The sequence below is a fragment of the Rattus rattus genome, chromosome 14, assembly GCF_011064425.1.
Source record: "Rattus rattus isolate New Zealand chromosome 14, Rrattus_CSIRO_v1, whole genome shotgun sequence".
In the NCBI taxonomy this organism is placed as follows: Eukaryota; Metazoa; Chordata; class Mammalia; order Rodentia; family Muridae; genus Rattus; species Rattus rattus.
The window spans coordinates 48680518-48698634 of record NC_046167.1 but is presented as its reverse complement, the minus strand read 5'-3'; the positions used below and the strand labels follow the sequence as shown (position 1 = coordinate 48698634).

General features: G+C 41.8%; 1 protein-coding gene across 1 annotated transcript in view; it reads left to right on the top strand.

Moving 5' to 3' along the window:
- The window catches only part of Cdkal1 (CDK5 regulatory subunit associated protein 1 like 1), a 267428-nt gene that overhangs the window by 70504 nt on the left and 178807 nt on the right, over positions 1 to 18117 (top strand). The window contains exon 5 of the mRNA XM_032884235.1: positions 6649 to 6752. Within this exon, the coding sequence (XP_032740126.1) occupies positions 6649 to 6752 (104 nt within the window). The remainder of the gene's footprint in view (positions 1 to 6648; positions 6753 to 18117) is intronic.

Sequence of the window (18117 nt, the reverse complement as noted above, 5' to 3'; positions counted from 1 at the left end):
AAAATGTTCTATTTCGGGGTTGGGGATTTAGCTCAGTGGTAGAGTGCTTGCCTAGCAAGCTAAGGCCCTGGGTTCGGTCCCCAGCTCCAAAAAAAAAAAGAAAGAAAGAAAGAAAGAAAGAAAGAAAGAAAGAAAGAAAGAAAAGAAAAGAAAAGAAAAGAAAAGAAAAAAAATGTTCTATTTCAAGCATAAAGCGGTATCTCTCTAGGAATGTTCAGTGTATTCATATATCATGGTAGATGGACTTGCTTCTTGCTTCTCTTTTACCTTGCTGTTTAATAAACACCTCCAGAAAACTGTTTCTGGTACTGTGAGCACAAGACCTCTTCTTAGAAGAAAGCCGTCAGACATAGAAAACACGGGCAATCGACCTGGAATTATTGCCTCCTCACGTGTATAATGTTCATTCCATACTCCATCGGCTGATACTAGTCACTAACCAGGACAACACACAATTGAACAATGCTGCTTTCTTGTCATATTTTTGTACGTTTTAAATTCTGAGGATTTTTCTTGACTTATAAAGAAAACTGGGGATATAATAAAGAATGACATAAGCAAATAGGTTCCAGAGACTTCGATGGCTCTTTGCTGGTCTCCAGAGAACTAAGAAATGGGAGTAAAATATGAGTTTTGTGAAATTGAATGTAAATGCTTATATTTTGGTATTCTTTTTATTTTGGTATTTATATTTCTTTTTTAATAGTAACAGTGGGTCGGTGTCCCCACTGATGACTGTAGCGCTCACCCAGAATAAGTTCTCTTCAACAGAGACCATTACAGAGAACCACATCATTGAAAACTCAGAGCTGTGGAGCTTGGTTTGTGATAAGACTCCTGTACCTTTAAGGCCCAGTAATCATCGCAGAAGCAGGAGGGGAAAGATTGCAAGAGCCAGGAGGAACAGGGAGTTTCTGGTGAGATTGTGTCTCTGAGGAATGTCAGAAGCCAGACCTATGTCTCACCAACCCAACTACATAAACAAGAGCTGGGACGGACAACAGCAGCGAACCTGCTGATGAGCTCGGGGAAGCCCACGAGGCTTGAAACCTACACAGGAAAGTGCAGGCGATTAGGAAAAGCTGAGAGAGGCAGGATTAGTCTTCTAGGGAAGAATATACAACCTGGCTATCCAGTGCCAGTGCTCAGCCCTGAAAACATAGGTACAAAGAACGTTATATAGACCGAGCAGACTAATTATGCCTTTAAGTGTGTGTGTGTGTGTGTGTGTGTGTGTGTGTGTGTGTGTGTGTGTGTGTCTGTACAATTAATGAAAAGGAGGCCATTGATTTGAAAAGAACAATGAAGAGTGTATGGGAGCAGTCAGAGGGAAGATAGGGAAGGGGGAATAGAAAGTAACTTTAAAACTAATAGTGTGCGTACAAGGTAGTGTAACTTCAGAGGAAGTTCTTATTGCTAGGCCTGATGTCTTCTCTTTCCCTGTGTGTGTTTTACTGAGGACCTCCCTGTAGAGCACGCCTCTTAACTAAGCTAAGGTCTGATAACTTGCCCAGTCCATTTTGAGATGTCTAGTGGCACCAAGTATTTGTTGGTATTTTAGTGGAGTACAAGCGCTGTGTTAAAGATTGTCACACAGTAAAAGTTTCTGCGTGCTTATGAAGGCAGCTGGAAGATGTTTATTTGTGGTGGTATATGTACACTGTGCATATGGAAGGCCAGGGTATTGTGCCTTGCTTTATGTGTCTCGGATTCCTTTGAGCTGGTGTCTAGAGTTGAACCTGGAGCTAGGTCAGTGAGCCGCAAACTTCAGCAGTGTTCCTGCCTCCATCTAGCCACACTCGGTAGTTTATAGGTGCATGGGTGGCTGTGTCTAGCTTTTTACAGAAGTGTTGAGGATTTGATCTTAAATCCCCACTGCCTTACAGCAAGAGCACTTACTCAGCAAGGCACCTCACCAGGCACAACTGTAAGGCTTTTAAAGGCTCAGGCAATCAGTCTGGATTCTCACACAGAGTTAGTTTTTGTGTTATGAAGGCGATGCAGAATTTAATTTGTGATGTTGAAATTTCGGATAAGATGGATTGGGTCTCTGGCTGGGTTATAATAGCACAAGATTACCATGCTTAAGCTTCTGGGTGTGGTCTCCAGTATCATATAAAGAAAAGAAGAAGGACGACATTGAGCCTGACTTGGCTCTGTGTACCTTTGGGCACAATTTATAGTCCTTTGAGCTTTAGTTTCCTTTATGGACGATCCAGGTAACGCACTTGTATCTTTATTATGTAAGACACTTAACTTTGTATCAAGCAAGCATGCAGCCATTTTCTTTTGTTATTATTAGCTGCCCTTCCTACCAGAATCATTTTAAAGGTCTTGAGTTTTATGGGACCAATGGGTGCTGGCCATAGAGTAATCCTCTCAGGTAAAAGGAATGGAGATGAAATCCGTGGGAGTGAAATCCCATTGATGCAGCCCTTTGAAATAAAGAATGAAGCGCACAGGCATGGAATAGGGTGGATGGAGGTGCAATCTGTATAATGTAATCTTTAACACAGGAGCCGGAAGCCCAGAAAGGGCATAATGGAAGATGATACCGAGTCACCATGGAAACTCTGGTGTTTGGAGGGAATTGGTACTCAGTGATGAGGCGGCGAGAATCCTGGTCTCAGGAAGCCAAAGACATCATTGTTCTGGAGCCTCTCTTCTGCTGTCTCTGCTGCTCCATTCTCCTTTGCTTAGGGTTTCAGCCTTGGCAGCAGACGTGTCTTTATTACCTGAAGAGTTCGTCAGCCTGCTGATGGCCTCTCCTGTATCTGGTAGTTCAGACACTTGGTCCTTTTCTTTTGGAAAAGTCCTGTAAAAGGTTGACGAGGAGGCCTAGTAGGCGCTACTTAACAGCCAGGTCTGCCTCACACCGTTATCCTGTGCAAGTTGTTGATTGGATTCTCGTGTTTCCTTTGCATGGTGATACCTTGGTGCAGAAGAACACGGGCAGGTCCATCATAGCTTTTCCCAGACTTAGCTCCAAGAGCTTATTGTTTGGTCACACTTGAAGCTTCTAAACATTTTTTACACAGTAGTAACTGATTTTAAAGAAAGTAAGGATTAAAGTGTAGGAAGGGACCGCACTGCACTGTTTCAGTCATTTATACTTCCGTGTTAATGCTTGATTCTCAAGTGGGTTTGCATGTTCAAGTGCATTCTCAACCTAGAATCGAGGAGAAACAGGAGCCTCAGTCACATGAGGCTTCTCACTCTGGTCCTCTCCATCCACAACAAATGACACAAGTTACGTTTTAGAGCGGAACTTAGAGTATCTAAGGTTTGTGAAGAGACTGTGTGAAGAGGGTTTCTTCTTACTCCCTTCATGTGGTTCAGCTCTTCCATCAGTGCCTTCTCCTGTGTCCATGGGAGCTCCCGATTTTGATCCACCTTGTTATTTCTTTCGTTTGCTCTCTGTAGTTTGTAAGTGCTGCCCCGCGTGTGCTCTCGCAGACTTTGGGCCGTGCTGCTGAGTTCAGCCCAATCTCGCTTTGCTCCTGAGCTGGTTGGTGTTTCTTGGCCAGTGGCCAGCTCACAGATGTGCAGGTGAGTTGAGCCCTCTCTGCTGTCACCACAGCCAGGGTAGGTGGAGGTTTTCCTGCGTCCTCGCAGCTCAGCAGCCACCTCGGTTTGGCTTTCAGTGGTGAGCCTTCAAAGACCTTTTGTTTTCTGACTGTTGAAGAGACAGGCTCAGTCTTACTCTTGGACAGTTCCTTAATTGCTTATGGACAATTGAAACGGTCTGTTATGAATTCCCTTATTTTAAAGTGTTGAAGCAATTGGTCAACACAGCTCCTGGTGACTGAAAAAAAAAAAAAAAAAAAAAACAAAAAAACCCAAAAACCCACCATTGTTTGGAAATATCAAAAAGCTCATTCTTTAGTGCTCTGGCACAGCGATTTTCCTCTGTATTCTAACAGACCCTCCTATTTAGAAGTTAGACATAAGACTTACTGCTTGAGTTGGTCCTGTTGTGACATGTTTACAGAAGTATACACTTTAGATTCAGAAAGGTGCACTTTAGAATTGTTGAGTTTAAGGTTGCTAACAATAGCAAGGGTCTTTTTTTTTTTTTTTGACAGATAAGAATTAATCTATCTTATTCAATGGAAATTTAGAATTCAAAATCTCTCATCCACAATGTGTGGAAGAGCGGTTGAGTGAAGAATATTTTGAATTCCTAATGTAGTGTTTATATTTCCTGGGTTTTTATTAGGAATGTTTTAGAATATCACTCATTTTAGTACATTTTCGCAGGCAGTTTTTCATGGAGTGGCTGCACTTCTGTTATTGAATAAGACAGTAGGGAACTGTTGCTTGGTTTCCACACCTGCTTTGTAAACTAAGCTGTCTTCAATACATGTGCTCCACAGAGTTGGACACACAGTACACATGCTCCACAGAATTGGACACACCGTACACGTGGTCCACAGAGTTGGACACACAGTACACATGCTCTTCAGAGTTGGGCAGACTTGTCCCATGACAGTGCACAAATACTGAGTGACTGCTATGTAAACTTGACCAATTGTCAAGCTTTTCTACATGGTTTAGCTTTATCAGTTCTCCTGTGTTTTGTTTAGAACCTTCCTTCTGCCCATTTTTCTTCCAACACCCTTTCCTTTGGTGTGGTGTCTTTTAAGAAGCAAGTCCAGTCAGAAGTGATAGTGGCTTCTCCCAACATTGTCCCTGGACTTGTCATTTCCCTCCGTCTGGATGAGGCAAAGATGAGAGCAGGGTCCCTGAGTATCATTAGAGCCTGACATGGCATCTTGCCTGGAAGAGTGCTGACTTCAGGGAGTGCCAGTTAGAGGGGAATCCCAGGTCCATGAGAACACTTGAGGAAGAGTCAGACAGCACACTGGCCAGTACTGGGAATTGAGTTCCAGAATTTGAAACAGAACAAGTCATTATGAGGTGACATAGCAAGAAGATGAGACACAGAACAGATGACTGACAGTGGGCATGCAGACACAGGCAGAGGCCAGTGTGGACAGGAAGCCTGGCTCCAGGCTCTCAGACTGAGGGAGAGATGCACAGTTTAAACAAATGGCCTTAGTCAGGAGACTAAGTGTTGTCAAATATATGCTGCTTTATCTCAGCTCCTAAGGGGTGAGCACCTTCTGTCTTCATTTGTATGCAGCTAGGATAGTTCCTACTGTTTTGGGTGTTTGCTCTTGTTTTGTTTTTTTTCATACAGGAAATGCTGGAAATCTAACCCAGAGCCTTACTTCTACTAAACACAGACTTTAGCAATCCACTTCGAGGATGCTTTATTCACATTTATTTCAGGGGTTTGTTCAACCTGTAGTTGAAATCTGGTGGACATTGTTGTAATATGCTCTGCTCCCTCCCACCCCGACCCCCACCACACAAATGAGGCCAAAGGAGAGCCTGTGGACCATATTTAACAAGTTGTTTTCCTTAGTGAGGAGGGAACAGAGGGCTACAGCACAGAAGGAAACAGCACAGCCAGGCATCATTCTTCTAGACATGCAGAAGGTCTTCAGTTTTTCAAATGAAATATAAATTACTTGGGAGGACAGTGTTGGCAGTTAACGATCAATGGTCAGCTAAATAGTAAAATACATTTCAAAATGTACATGTTACTGGTCCCTAGAAAACCATAAGAGTATTAGACATTGTTAGTTTGACTACCAAGGCCAGTAATTCATATATATCTCACAGCTATATACCAGTAAAACCATGTTGGTAAGGTTCACTTGTCAAGTTCTGCTGTTACAATGTGAAAATTTAGAGCATTTGTATAACAGTGGTCTTTTGAGAGCCTCGTTCCATACAGTGGATACTGAACCGCACGGATAGACAACTTCAGTTTCCGCCAGTGTTCTTAAACTTCGTCTTTTTGTATACCAAAATTGTTTCTTTTCTTTTGTAATACACTTATTACATTGTGCTTTTAAACTAAAGGAATCAGTATTCTAGTTTAGAAGCAGTAAGTTTGGACCGTGGATGGAGACTGCTGGGACACGAGTCAGATTCTGCATTTCTCACAGCTTGTGTTGTTACCATCCCGTTTGTTTTTCTAGCTCGTGGAAGTCACAGGAGCATCTTAATATTTTCCTCGTGGAATAAAAATAGTCTGAAATTTTCTAAAAGTTTCTAATTTTATGAGACCGCAGTTGTCTATTTATTTATGTTAAATCCTTAGCTAAAGATTCAATGAATATGCTTTAATATTCCCAATAAAAAGCTACATCTGAGCAACACTAAGACTTTTCTAGTTACTTGATGGCCAAAGTCATTTTTGGTGGTTTATGAGAATTTTTTTTTAACAACTGCTGTTTTGAATTTCATTTGATTAATCATGGAGTTTATAAACTTGGGTCCTGAAAAAAATGTGTTTAATCACAAAGCACTTACAAACTTTGCTCCTTGCAGAGTTGTGTGTTTTAGGATAATCTGTGGCTTTCTATGATCATTCTCTCACAGTTAAAAGTCACAAGGATTACCAACTCTGTTCTTCATAGACGGTAGATATGAATCATTTAGATAATTATTTTTGTATCTCTTATAAATTAGCAAATGTTACTAAAATGTCACTGCACTGTTTGTTCTGCTGCCAGTTTATGTATGCCATGTCTTTAAGTTTTCGAGCCTTATTTCTTGTTCCCATTTGAACAGGTGTCTCAATGCTTGTACCTACTGCAAAACTAAACACGCCAGAGGAAACCTGGCCAGCTATCCCATTGATGAACTTGTAGAGAGAGCCAAGCAGTCCTTTCAAGGTAAGAATTTCTATGATTATGTATGAAGTCCATGTTCTTAATAAGTAAGTCATTCATCTCCTGAGTAATACTTCCCATTAAATGTTCCAGTTTCTTTAGCTGTTGGAAGTGTGTGTGTGTGTGTGTGTGTGTGTGTGTGTGTGTGTGTGTGTGTGTTTCTGCTCACCTACCAGAGCATAGTGTCTGATTTAATTGCTCAAGCTGTATTACTATTGGTTATGGTCTTGCACTATTTTTCTATTTAACCACTCAGGTAAAAACACATTGGAGCTTCACGCATGTCTAGATATCACGGAAAAGGAAAACAAGGGGAGGGAGGGGGGGGAGGGAGGGAGGGGGAGAGAGAGAGAGAGAGAGAGAGAGAGAGAGAGAGAGATCTGCACAGTTGGGAAAGTCTTGGTGTTTTTGCAGAGTGAAGGAAATGCAGAATGCTGAGGGGCTGGGGAAGAGTGGTTTTGGTGGGGTCCTGAGAGAAACATTCTGCCTGGACTGCTTACTGCTGCGTGAATCACTGGCTCCTGCCCTCAGCAAACAGCATAGCTTATCTTTAACATGAGTCACGGCTGTTTTGACACATAACTGCTTAAGCCGTGAACTTCCTCTTTTGTCTTTGTTTTACTCTGTGTATATAACAGTGGTATGTTTTTACACCCAACATGTGGATTGCCTATTGTCTCCTCTTCTTGTGGGTTAATAGTTACTGGCAATGCGTTTTCCTCTTAGCAAGTAACTTGGAAAACTGTGTTCAGCACTTAAACCCTAAGTGTCACAATGTTTGTTTTTCAAACACAATCCTTTATTTGATCCATCTAAAGCTTTTATCGATATGAATTGGAATGTTTCGTGTAATAGAGAATGACATTCATTTTATGTCATTTATTGCCATAAAACCATTTTTATAGACCATTTCATTTTAACTTATTCCTTTGCCATGTTCGTATTCAGCAGCACTGATGTCCTTGTTGGCTCTTGGTAGCACTCGTTTTATTGTTAGGTTTTCTGTGTCCCGAAAGATTGTCTTTTTCTTCAGTGTGATTCCTGAAAGCCTTTTTCAGAAGGGCAGGAGTTTGGATAGCGACCTATTCTCTGCACCTGGTCCTGTTGGCTGGCACATTTGACTGGGCCTCATGTTTCCTCACATCCGTCTGACAATGGAGAGATTAAGTATAACTGATTTATGGGACAGCTTCTACAAGTATAGGAAGTATATTTTTCAACATTATGAAATTGCATAGACAAACAAACCTACCTCATTTCACTTGAGAAGACTGAATACTATAGAGATATAAAATAACTTTTAGGAAGTATAGAATATTCTTTATTACTTCATAATTAAGCCATACTTTTGATGGGCTTGCATCATGACTTTGTATGGACCAACCCATGTCTCATACAGGACTGAGGAGAAAGAGAACATGGATTTTATAAATTGGGAACTCTTGTAAGTGCTTCCACCTCAGCAGTCTTCTTTCTCTTCTGAGCAGCATGCAGTGTCTTCTGGGATAGTTGGTAGTGTCAGCTGTGTAGTGTTAGGCTTATGATGATGACTGACCCGGGCTTATCACAGGCCAGCAACACTTAGAAAGTTCCAGAAGATCATGGCATTGTTGTCATTAGTGATTTGTCTGTTATTTTCATTTGAACTGAGTGTTAGCTTGAAGCTTGTCTTCTTGTTATCTGTGCCTTAGAGTTGGTAGTGAGACCCTCCCTGGTTCTCAGACGACTGCAGGCTCATTTGATTGACCTGTGGCGTTGTTGCTGAAGCACTGAGACCATACCTTGCTAAGGGGCCCAGTGTGCCGCTGTGTGCAGGAGGCTTGCTCTAGGCACTTTGGGTTTGGAACAGTGCTCTGTTGCCCACTCCAGGTGGTCTGACCTGGTTGTCTGGCCTCTCCAAGCTGTAGTTTGTCTTCATTACTAATTTAGCATTGTCTATTGTAAGAATTCTAGACAGTGTATGCATGATATTGGCTGAGTGAAGGGGAAGAAAGTAGATAATGTTTCGTACAGTGAACAGATTGTAAATGGATCAAGGAACATTGTAGCATCTGTAACAGACATAGATAACTGGGATCCAAGCACAGGGGTTACTTTTGCTTTAAAATATATGAGAAAATTCTCTATAGATGAGCTAGTTAACACGATACTCACTTTCAGTCCTGATGATAGGAAATTCCAGTTTGTAAGCTCACACCATAAACACCTTGAATGGGTACCATTATCTACAAAGGACCTTGAAACTTTATGGGTCATAATGAGTTCTAAAGTTTGTATTATCAAATCTCAAAAGATAATTTTATAGGTAACATAATAGAAGAAATGTTCCATTTTTCTTATTTTTAACTTTTCTTTATTCTGTAAGAATTCATGTGCCTTTGATTCAAAACCATTCTTTAGAAGGCTGGCCCCATTGTGAGTAAGCATCGTGTCTCTGTCTGGGAAGAGTTACTTACAGAGGGGGTGTAAGTGTGCTGCCAGTAAATTACTTTATTAGCACAGGTACATTTCCTTCCTTAAAACGCTCCCCTCTTCCTTTCCCTGCCTCTTCCTTTTCCTTTTCTGTTTTTGTAAGAAGAGATCTTTGCGTTTGGGACACTGAACTGCCAGGGCAGCCTCAAACCTGAACAGTCTTCTTGCCTCTGCCTTCAGAGAGCTGGAAGCACACGAGCCGCTGCACCCTGCCTCGGCGCCATTTTCTTTCTTTCCTTTTCTTATTTTGCTTACTAGCTTCTGAGTACCAGTAATATGGATGATTAAATTTGGATAGACGAAGATTAGAAGCCAGGTTCCTGTCATGTAATAGAACATACAATAACTATGTAATTTCTTCCTTAGTAGCATATTCTTGAAATGTTTTGTTTATAAAAAAATTATCTCCTATCTGTATAGTGAATGTGCCAACTAAAGCCTATTGAAAGGCAAGCAGCACTCAGAAGAGAATGCAAGCCGGTCAGGAAATCGTTAGGGATAAAATGGCCTCCTGAAGCGTCGAATCTGCCGTCCCTGCATTTGCCTTCCAAAGCTGTGCCTGTGAACGTTTGAATGGACAGCGTCCGAGTCAGGATTATAGCTCCTAAACAGAAGCCTTCATTTCTCTTATGCATAAAGCATGGACGTGTTTAGTTGGTTTCCTGGCTGCTTTCCTTGATTTTTCCTCACTTTAGTCCTCTGGGCATTTCTCATTGACTCTCTACTTTCTCAGGGTTTTTCAGTGTGGGGGAATATCTACATTTGTGTGTTGGGAAATTGTCTTCCCTGCCTCCTTCTCGTTGCTGAGTCAGGACTTTTTCTCCTTTAATGAAATCATAGGGATTAACTGTGGTCCCTGGGCTGAGATTGCTGGGTTCCGTGTAGCTGCATTTGTAGATATCTAGAAGAACACGTCGAGCAGTGACCAGGACTTTGTTGGAACCAGAATGAATTCACAGGCTGGTGTTTTCTAGGATATTTGTATCGATTTTTCTCTAGCAGCTAATCAATCAGCTTCAGTTGTGTTCTCAATGGAGCAAACCTTTGTGTGTGTGCAGGGTGAGTGGTGTGGAAACAGCACCTTCCATTGCTGTCTCTGAATCAAAATGTGGGGATGATGGATGGGGCGTTTGCACAGCTACCGTGTGCTTTTCTAGATCTCGTTTGTGTGTTGCTCCCCTGCCCCCTCTCTCACCACACACACACACACACACACACACACACACACACACACACACACACACACACACACACACACCTTTTTCTGCCCTCATAAATCTGAAAAGCCCTTGCAAGGGATGTGACATTAATCAGCTACAGAATATAATGTAAATTATGGATGGAGTATTCAGAATAAAAAAACAATTTTTGATGCCTAGTGATTTCAATATTAGTGCTGAAATTTTAAAAATCATATTTGGAGCTCCAGGCCGGCAAAGAGCTAATATTAATTGTGCAAAACAATGAGATGACAGACATTGCTTCCTGCTGTATACTGGGCAGTTAAGGCTAGGAGCAATATTGGATTTTCTGTTGTATTATCCAAATTGCTCCATTGTGGCGCTTACATAAAGCCCCCCTTTGACTATCACCTCTAGTGATGATTACTGTAGAATGATTTTGCTTTGATAAGATAAAAATGAGACCAATAATGGCATCCTATTAATTTGTATGGCAGTTAAATGTCTAATTCCCTTATCTTTTCATTTGCACAATATTCAAATAAAATAATCAAGTAAATGTCCCTTATAGATCACTTGCATAAGCGTGCTTGCTATGTGTTGTCAACTCTAAAGGGATTTAAGCACCACACATTAAATAATTATATGTAATGGACTATGAAAATGAAAGCTGCATAAAGCTGTGCGTCCTGTGAAAGAGAGAAGATAATTTTACTATCCTGGAAATCCTTACAATCTAGAAAGGTGGGGAAAGAGTAAGCTTCATGGTTTCAGGAAGGTCGGAAGGCAGGCACACGGTGTACCGTGGGACCTCTCCATGCTTGTAGGCCTGAGGACTAGAGGACTCATTTGTCATCATGCAGATAGGATCGAAGACACAGCTGACAGTTATGGAGTACTTACTTTGCAAAGTGTAGGGATTAAAAGATTAAAGCCACATGGACTGTGTTTTAAGGCACTCCTCTCTGTTTAGGAAAGAGGGTACCGAGTGGGAGTAATGACGTTCACCTAGCCCTAGCTGGCCTACAACTTGCTAGCAGGTGAGAATAACATTGTACTTCCGAACCTGCTGCCTTTGCCTTCAAAATGCTGCCATTAAGGGCATGCATTACGATATCTGGTTTTGGAATGATGAAGTGTTAAGTGTACAGAACCATGAAGCAAGTCTTAGGCTATAAGAGTTCATTGACCTTTTAACAATTTAAATAAGCACATGTGGAGTTTAAAAACATACCCACGTATCAATAGTGGTGTCACTCCTTGTCAGCCCTTCCATCTCTCTTCCCCTCCCCTAACACGGACATTCCTTGCTTGTCAGCGTACTCATCAGTGGTCTCTGTGTAGGGTCTTGCTGGTCATTGGTCCTCAGTGATCAATCATGGTCACTCTGCTGACCCTTAAGATCCAAAATACCATTCATAATATTGGAGTGTTTGTCGTGCTAGAGGCCTATGATGTCGCCCTGAGTTAAAGTCACTATTGGAACTATATGGCTACTATTTACTCAATAGATATCTCCTGAGCATGTGTTGGAAGCAGTTTGTATTTCCGCTAATAGACTTGAGCTGTAGAAAGGCGATGCTTTCAGTATATGCTGTGATTAGTCCCGGGCAGCTTCTATAGAAGACGTTAGGTTGAAGCTTATGTGGTAGTTTGCATGGGTTGGCCATCTTCAGTAATTGTTGGGTGAGTGGCTAACAGAAATAATCCCGCCTCATGTAATTCCTTGTGCTTCTTGGGGCCTGTAAGGAAAACGTGGCAAGGAAAGTCTATGTTTTGGAAATGAGCAGGAAATGCTACTTGTCTTCAGGTGTTCATCTAGTGCAGTTAATTGAACACAGACTGGATTGTATGACCCAGATGTTTAGTGGTACCGGCTACCCCGATTTTCAGCTGAGAAATAACTGGAGACTGCTTTGCTGCCAGGTCACAGTCATCTACTCTCTTATGAGTTGGGTGTGTGCACTTAGCTCAGCGTTAATGACTAATACATAAAATGCACTTGCTTTGTTATTGTGCATTCTTAGCAGCACTTTGCAAATTACCCTGGGTGACACTGGGACAAAAGTGCTCCAAGGGTGTGTTTCAGAGTTTGAATTGAGGCCGATCTGTTTCTGGGGTGGTTTTGGTGAACTTTGAAAGTTGTAAGTTAGTGTGGAAGGTTGTTTTTGGGAAATTTCACCACCCTGGGAAGTTGTGAAAGCGGTAATGTTACCTGGTGGTTTCTGAACCTGACCTTCGTGGGATGTTTTCTGGGAAGAAGCACTACTCCATGGTGCCAGCAGCTCGTGCTCGTTCTGCAGAGTCTGCAGTTTCTCACACTGGCTGTCAGTTCATTTCATTTGAAAACTTATTAAATTTCTTCTCCTGCTCCCGTGGATATTAAATTGCCGTAAACACCCTTACACAATGTCACGTATGGTGAGCACAATTTTCTGCATGAAAAACAATGTTTGTTAGTGGGACCTTGGCTGTCTGCAGAGGTTATAAATTCCTGTATCTCTTGTTATTTGTTGCCCTCCACCTGCTCTCTAACACATTGGTCAGTTCTAACACATTTCTTACTGCTCGTGATATAGGAACAAAGTTTGGCTTAGGTTGCTGACTTGGAGATGCGCGCCCTTTAATGTATCATTTCTGATAATGTTAACAAGAGCAGGGTGAAAGCCAGAGGCTAGAAATCCAACAGTGACGATGTAGCTGAGTAAAAAGAAGTCGATGATTAAATGAACTGAGTGATTAAGGAAATGAGTGATTAAATAATTATGTGCATGTGTGTGTATATGTGCGTGTGTGTGTGTGTATGTGCATGTGTGCACATGTTTATGTGTGTGCATGCGTGTGTGTGTGTGTGTGTGTGTGTGTGTGTGTGTAGGTAGGTGAGTAGGTAATAGTGGAGATCCATCTCAGAGCTCTGCCCCTATCCTACATTCTTACAATTAGTTCTTCTAAAATATATAATATTGGTTCTTGAGGATGTCATACAATGTATTTTGATCATGTTTACCACTGCCTCAACTTCTCCAAGACCCAATCTCCCTTTCCTATCCACCTGATTTCATGTCCTCAAACAACAAAACAACAATCAAACAAGAAAGCAGTAGGTACAATTCATGCAAAATATATATATATATATATATATATATCTTTTTTTTTTTTTTTGAGTGTGGGGCTGTATGCTGGAGTGTATTCAACCAACCCGGGCCATACCCATAAAGAAAATGGGTTCTTCCTCTCCCAGCATCTATAAATTGCCAATGGTTTCATAGATAGGGGTAGGATTAGATACCCCTCTCCCTTCCATGCTGGGATATTTGTCTCGTGATCTCACATTGTTGTGCATGCTGTCAGATGCACTGTGAGTTCCCATGTGGAATTGCCATGTTGTGTTCTAATCTTGTACTGCTTCCTGCTCTTACCATCTTCCCATCTCTTTTCTGCAATGATGCTGTCTTGGAAGGAGGGGATTTCACATAGATTCTCCATTTAGGGTTGAACACTCTGTAGCCTCTTACTCTCTTCCCCCCGACCAGTTGTGAGTCTTTAAATCAATCACCATGTACTGCAAAGAGTAGCTTCCCCAGTGAGGGTTTTGAAATGCACTACTCTGCAGGCATAGTAACAAGTCATTAGGAGTCATTTAATGCTATGCCCCTTCAGAATCATAGAAGTAGGACCTCCCCCGCTATGCCACATGATCTGCCTTGCCACATCTTCTTGGCTCCCCTCATAGTGCCAAGTATGGGTTTCATCCTCTGGGGCAGGTCTCATTAAAAGCAGAAAAATGCCCATGACATTTGTGCCAGTACTGAACCAGTGGGCATGGAGACTGCTCTTCTCCTCTGCTCTGGCCGTGTATTTAGCACCTTCAAAACTATAAAGCTAGCCTGATCTTATTAATATGTCGAGTTTCTAGTCAAGGACACTGAATATTGCTAAGGTGTAACTGTAAGTGTGAATTTTAAACTCAGAAGGAATCTGATCTCTAGACCATTTGTTGATGCAAATATCTGGCCAAATTCTTGATCCAGTAGCTTTGTCATAAACCTGGTATTATGCATTTTTTCTCAAATAAGTCACCGTCCATAACAGAGATGAAGGTGAAATGTAGACCACCTCTGGAGACTTTGTGGAAGTATTATAACTAATGCTAACATTTGATCAAAATACTCAGTGAAAGAGTGAAATTTTCTATTTATGTGTGGTTACAAAAATCTTACCTGCATTTTTTCATGTAATAAGTATGTGTATCTGCTTTCATTTTTATGTGAAGACTTCTGCATTCTTCTATTTGTGCTTCTACAATATAATACTTGGACGTGGTGCCAGATATCTGGGTTCCTGGGTGTGCAGGTTGCTGTGAAAGGAGGATTGTTTGAATTCTAGAGTTTAAGACTAGTATGAATAACACAGTAAGGCACCTTCCCAAAAACAAAATGGCAGGCAGTAGTGGGACATACCTTTAATTCCAACAGTCCACAGGTAGAGTCCAGTAGGTTATTGTGAGCCTGATCTTGTCAGTGAGTTCCAAGCCGACCAGGGTTATATTGTAAGATCCTGTCTCATAAACAGCAAAATGACACAGAGCTGGTAGTTTACAAAGAACAGAAAGTTAAGTACTCATAGTTCTGAAGATGGGCAGTCCAGGATTTGCTGAAAGTCTGCTAGGGGCCCAGTCTCTGTTTCCAGTGGCACTTGTTCTCTGTGCTCTGCAGTTAATTACGGAAGGGAAGGGAAAGGAATCTCCAAGGCCTTCCCTGCACCTAAAGACTGTGCCTTTTAATGATGCTGGAGCTTCAGTTTGAACTTTGTGTTGGATGCAGATGAGGGATGTACCAGCATCCATTCTTTAAGGAAGCGTTTAGAATACAGATTCCACAAATCTACCCCCAAAATGTTCTGATAGTTCACCAGGAGCTTCCTAGGGTCTGAATGGTTGTCAACTTCTAGGATTCCTCAGTTTATATTAAATCCCTCAGTGACGCTATTAGGAGGTTTATTGAGAGGCACTTTGCACGTGAGCCCAGTTTTACTACCGCTGTAGGTGAGATCTGGAGGAGATTGCTTTCTTCACCCTGTGAGGATTCTTGCTTCCTGCACCCTTCCACGTGTGAGAATGCAGCCAGAGGCGCCATCCTTGAAACAGCGCGTGAATCTGGCCCCTGATGGTCCCTTGTTTCTGGCATTCCTGCCTCTGGAGCTATGGGTAATAAATACATGCTGTTCATACTCCAAGATATTTTGTAGTAGCTCTCTGAATAGATTAAGGGAGCTATATGTTAGGAGATATATATATATATCTCACCATAATTTTGAGAATCAATCACCTAAATATTTTCTGGGTGTAGTTTTCAATTTTACTAAAATTCTTTCCTTAACTATCATGTATTTTGATGAGAATGACTTCATTCTTTGAAAGCAGAATTTCTTATAATTAGGAGAATCAAGGGACCTTTAACTTCCTTAAACATGTTTTATAAAACAAACATGCCTTTTATTCTGGAAATAATCTGTTAATCGATGCTAATGAACTAATTAGATTTGTATTAATTGCTTTTCTGTTGCTATAATAAGACAGCACATCTAAGGCAACTTATAGAAGTAAGATTTTCTTCCGTCCATCATGGTGAGCAGGAGCAGGAAGCTGAGAAATCATATCTTCAATTGCATACAAAGGAGAGAGAGAAAACCGGAAGTGGGGCCAGGTTATCAATTCTCAAAACTCCCTTCCAGTGCTGCACTTCCTCCAACAAGTCAGTGCTACCTCCCCAAACAGCGCCACCAGCTGGGGAGCAAGTGTATAAATACCTGAGCCTAGGGGGGACATTTTCATTCAAACCAGCACAAACCTTCTGTTTACATAAATACTGAAGTAATGTGTTAGTACTTGTAATTTTGTGTGTATTTTTTGGAAGAATAAACTTAAGAAGATTTAAATTTTTATATTGTAGAAATCTACATCTTTACTAGAAAACATCTAACGTGATTCATGTTTGTTGGAAAACATTTAACGTGATTCATTTATGCGGTAGAAGAGAACACGGTTGAGAATAGTAGCTTAGGGAAAGGAAGATGGTGAGCAGGAAGATAAAAGCGGTGACTTCTTAGGAGGGGCCAAGGGGAGTGCTCTGCGGCAGAGTGAGCTGTGAAGCTTGTGCTGGAGTGCAGCTTGCACTTGGCCCCTTCCAGGCCCCATAGCCTCCGCTGCATCCTCTGCTCACAGCGCTGCATCCTCTGCTCACAGCGACATTCACCACTCTCACTGGCCCCACCCTGTCCTCCCGTCACTCACTGAACCTAGCACTTCTCTCACCCCCTCCCTTTTTTTGGTGTGCGGGTGTCTGCACACTGGAGAGTGCAGCACTACAGGTGAGCTTTGAGAACTAATAACCTGGCCCCACTTCCGGTTCTCTCTCTGCTTTGTTTGCAGTTGAAAATGTGATTTCTCAGCTTCCTGCTCCTGCTCACCATGATGGACGAAAGAAACTTTTACTTCTATAAGTTGTCTTAGACATGGTGTCTTATTATATAGCAACAGAAAAGCAATTAATACAAGTCTACTAAGAGTCCAGAGGTTATCTTCTACCTAGTTCTTGTCATGGATCTCCCGTTGACCTTGGCGCTCACTGATTAGTCTAGGCTGTGGACAATGAGTTCCACTGATTTCTCATCCCCATCTCCCTGGTCCTGGGTTGTAGGTCCACACAGCCCTGCACAGTTTTTATATTTCGTTTGTGCTGGGGATCCGAACTCAGCTCCTGATGGCTGTGCTGTAGCACTTTGCCGGCCACTGTGCTCCTGCCTCTCATTTCTTTTCTATGACAGGGATCTCGGTGGCTTTTGTATGACTACTTGGGGAGATGCCAAATTAGGTGGCTTGCATGTAGTCCCTTCATTCAGGAGGATGAATTGGAGGATGACAGGTTTCAGATCAGTATGGGATTCTTACAGAAACCTTGTCATGTGTATATGCATGCAATTATAAGTAATGAAAATGGGGTCATGATTTTGAAGGAGATCTTCAAAATACAGGAGGTCTTGGAGGGAGGAAAGGGACAGAAATTTTGTACTTCTGTTATAATCTCAATAAAAAGGCTAAGACTTAATTATTACTGCCTTGCAAGGTGGTTCTTTGTTCTCCCTTTTGGAGATTGGAGAATCCTGTTTTCCTTTCTGAAACTGATCACTCCAAAAAGAAAGCAGCACACTGCAGGAAGAAAAGTGCCATAAAACCCTGTTAATGTATATATGATATCATCTTACTCATGTTCCTCCAGCAAACATTGATTGTGGGACCAGTATATAGCATTTGTCATGCCAAATTCTTAGAATTCAGTGGTGGATTCAACAGGCGTTCACACTAGCTTAACCGCAAGAGAACAATGAATGAAGTAACAGGATACTAAATATAAATCGTATGTTCTTTAGAGGAAGCAGTGCGGCAGTATAGGGTGAAAGTTGTAAGAAATGCAGCCTGCATTGGCAGTGGCTTGTTGGCCCAGGACCTTCCTCTCTCTCACCCTCCGTTTTGATCCCTTGGAACGGGAAGGAGCCACGTAGCAAGCATCTTCCAAGTCCCACACACAGAGCCCTGCACTGGCAACTTCTACACAGCATGTCTGCTAGGTAGGCTTTGCTTTTAGCTTCCAGATGGGAAAACTGAGGAGGAAAGAGGAAAAATGGATTTCTTAAAATCCCTGAGCCAACAACCGCAG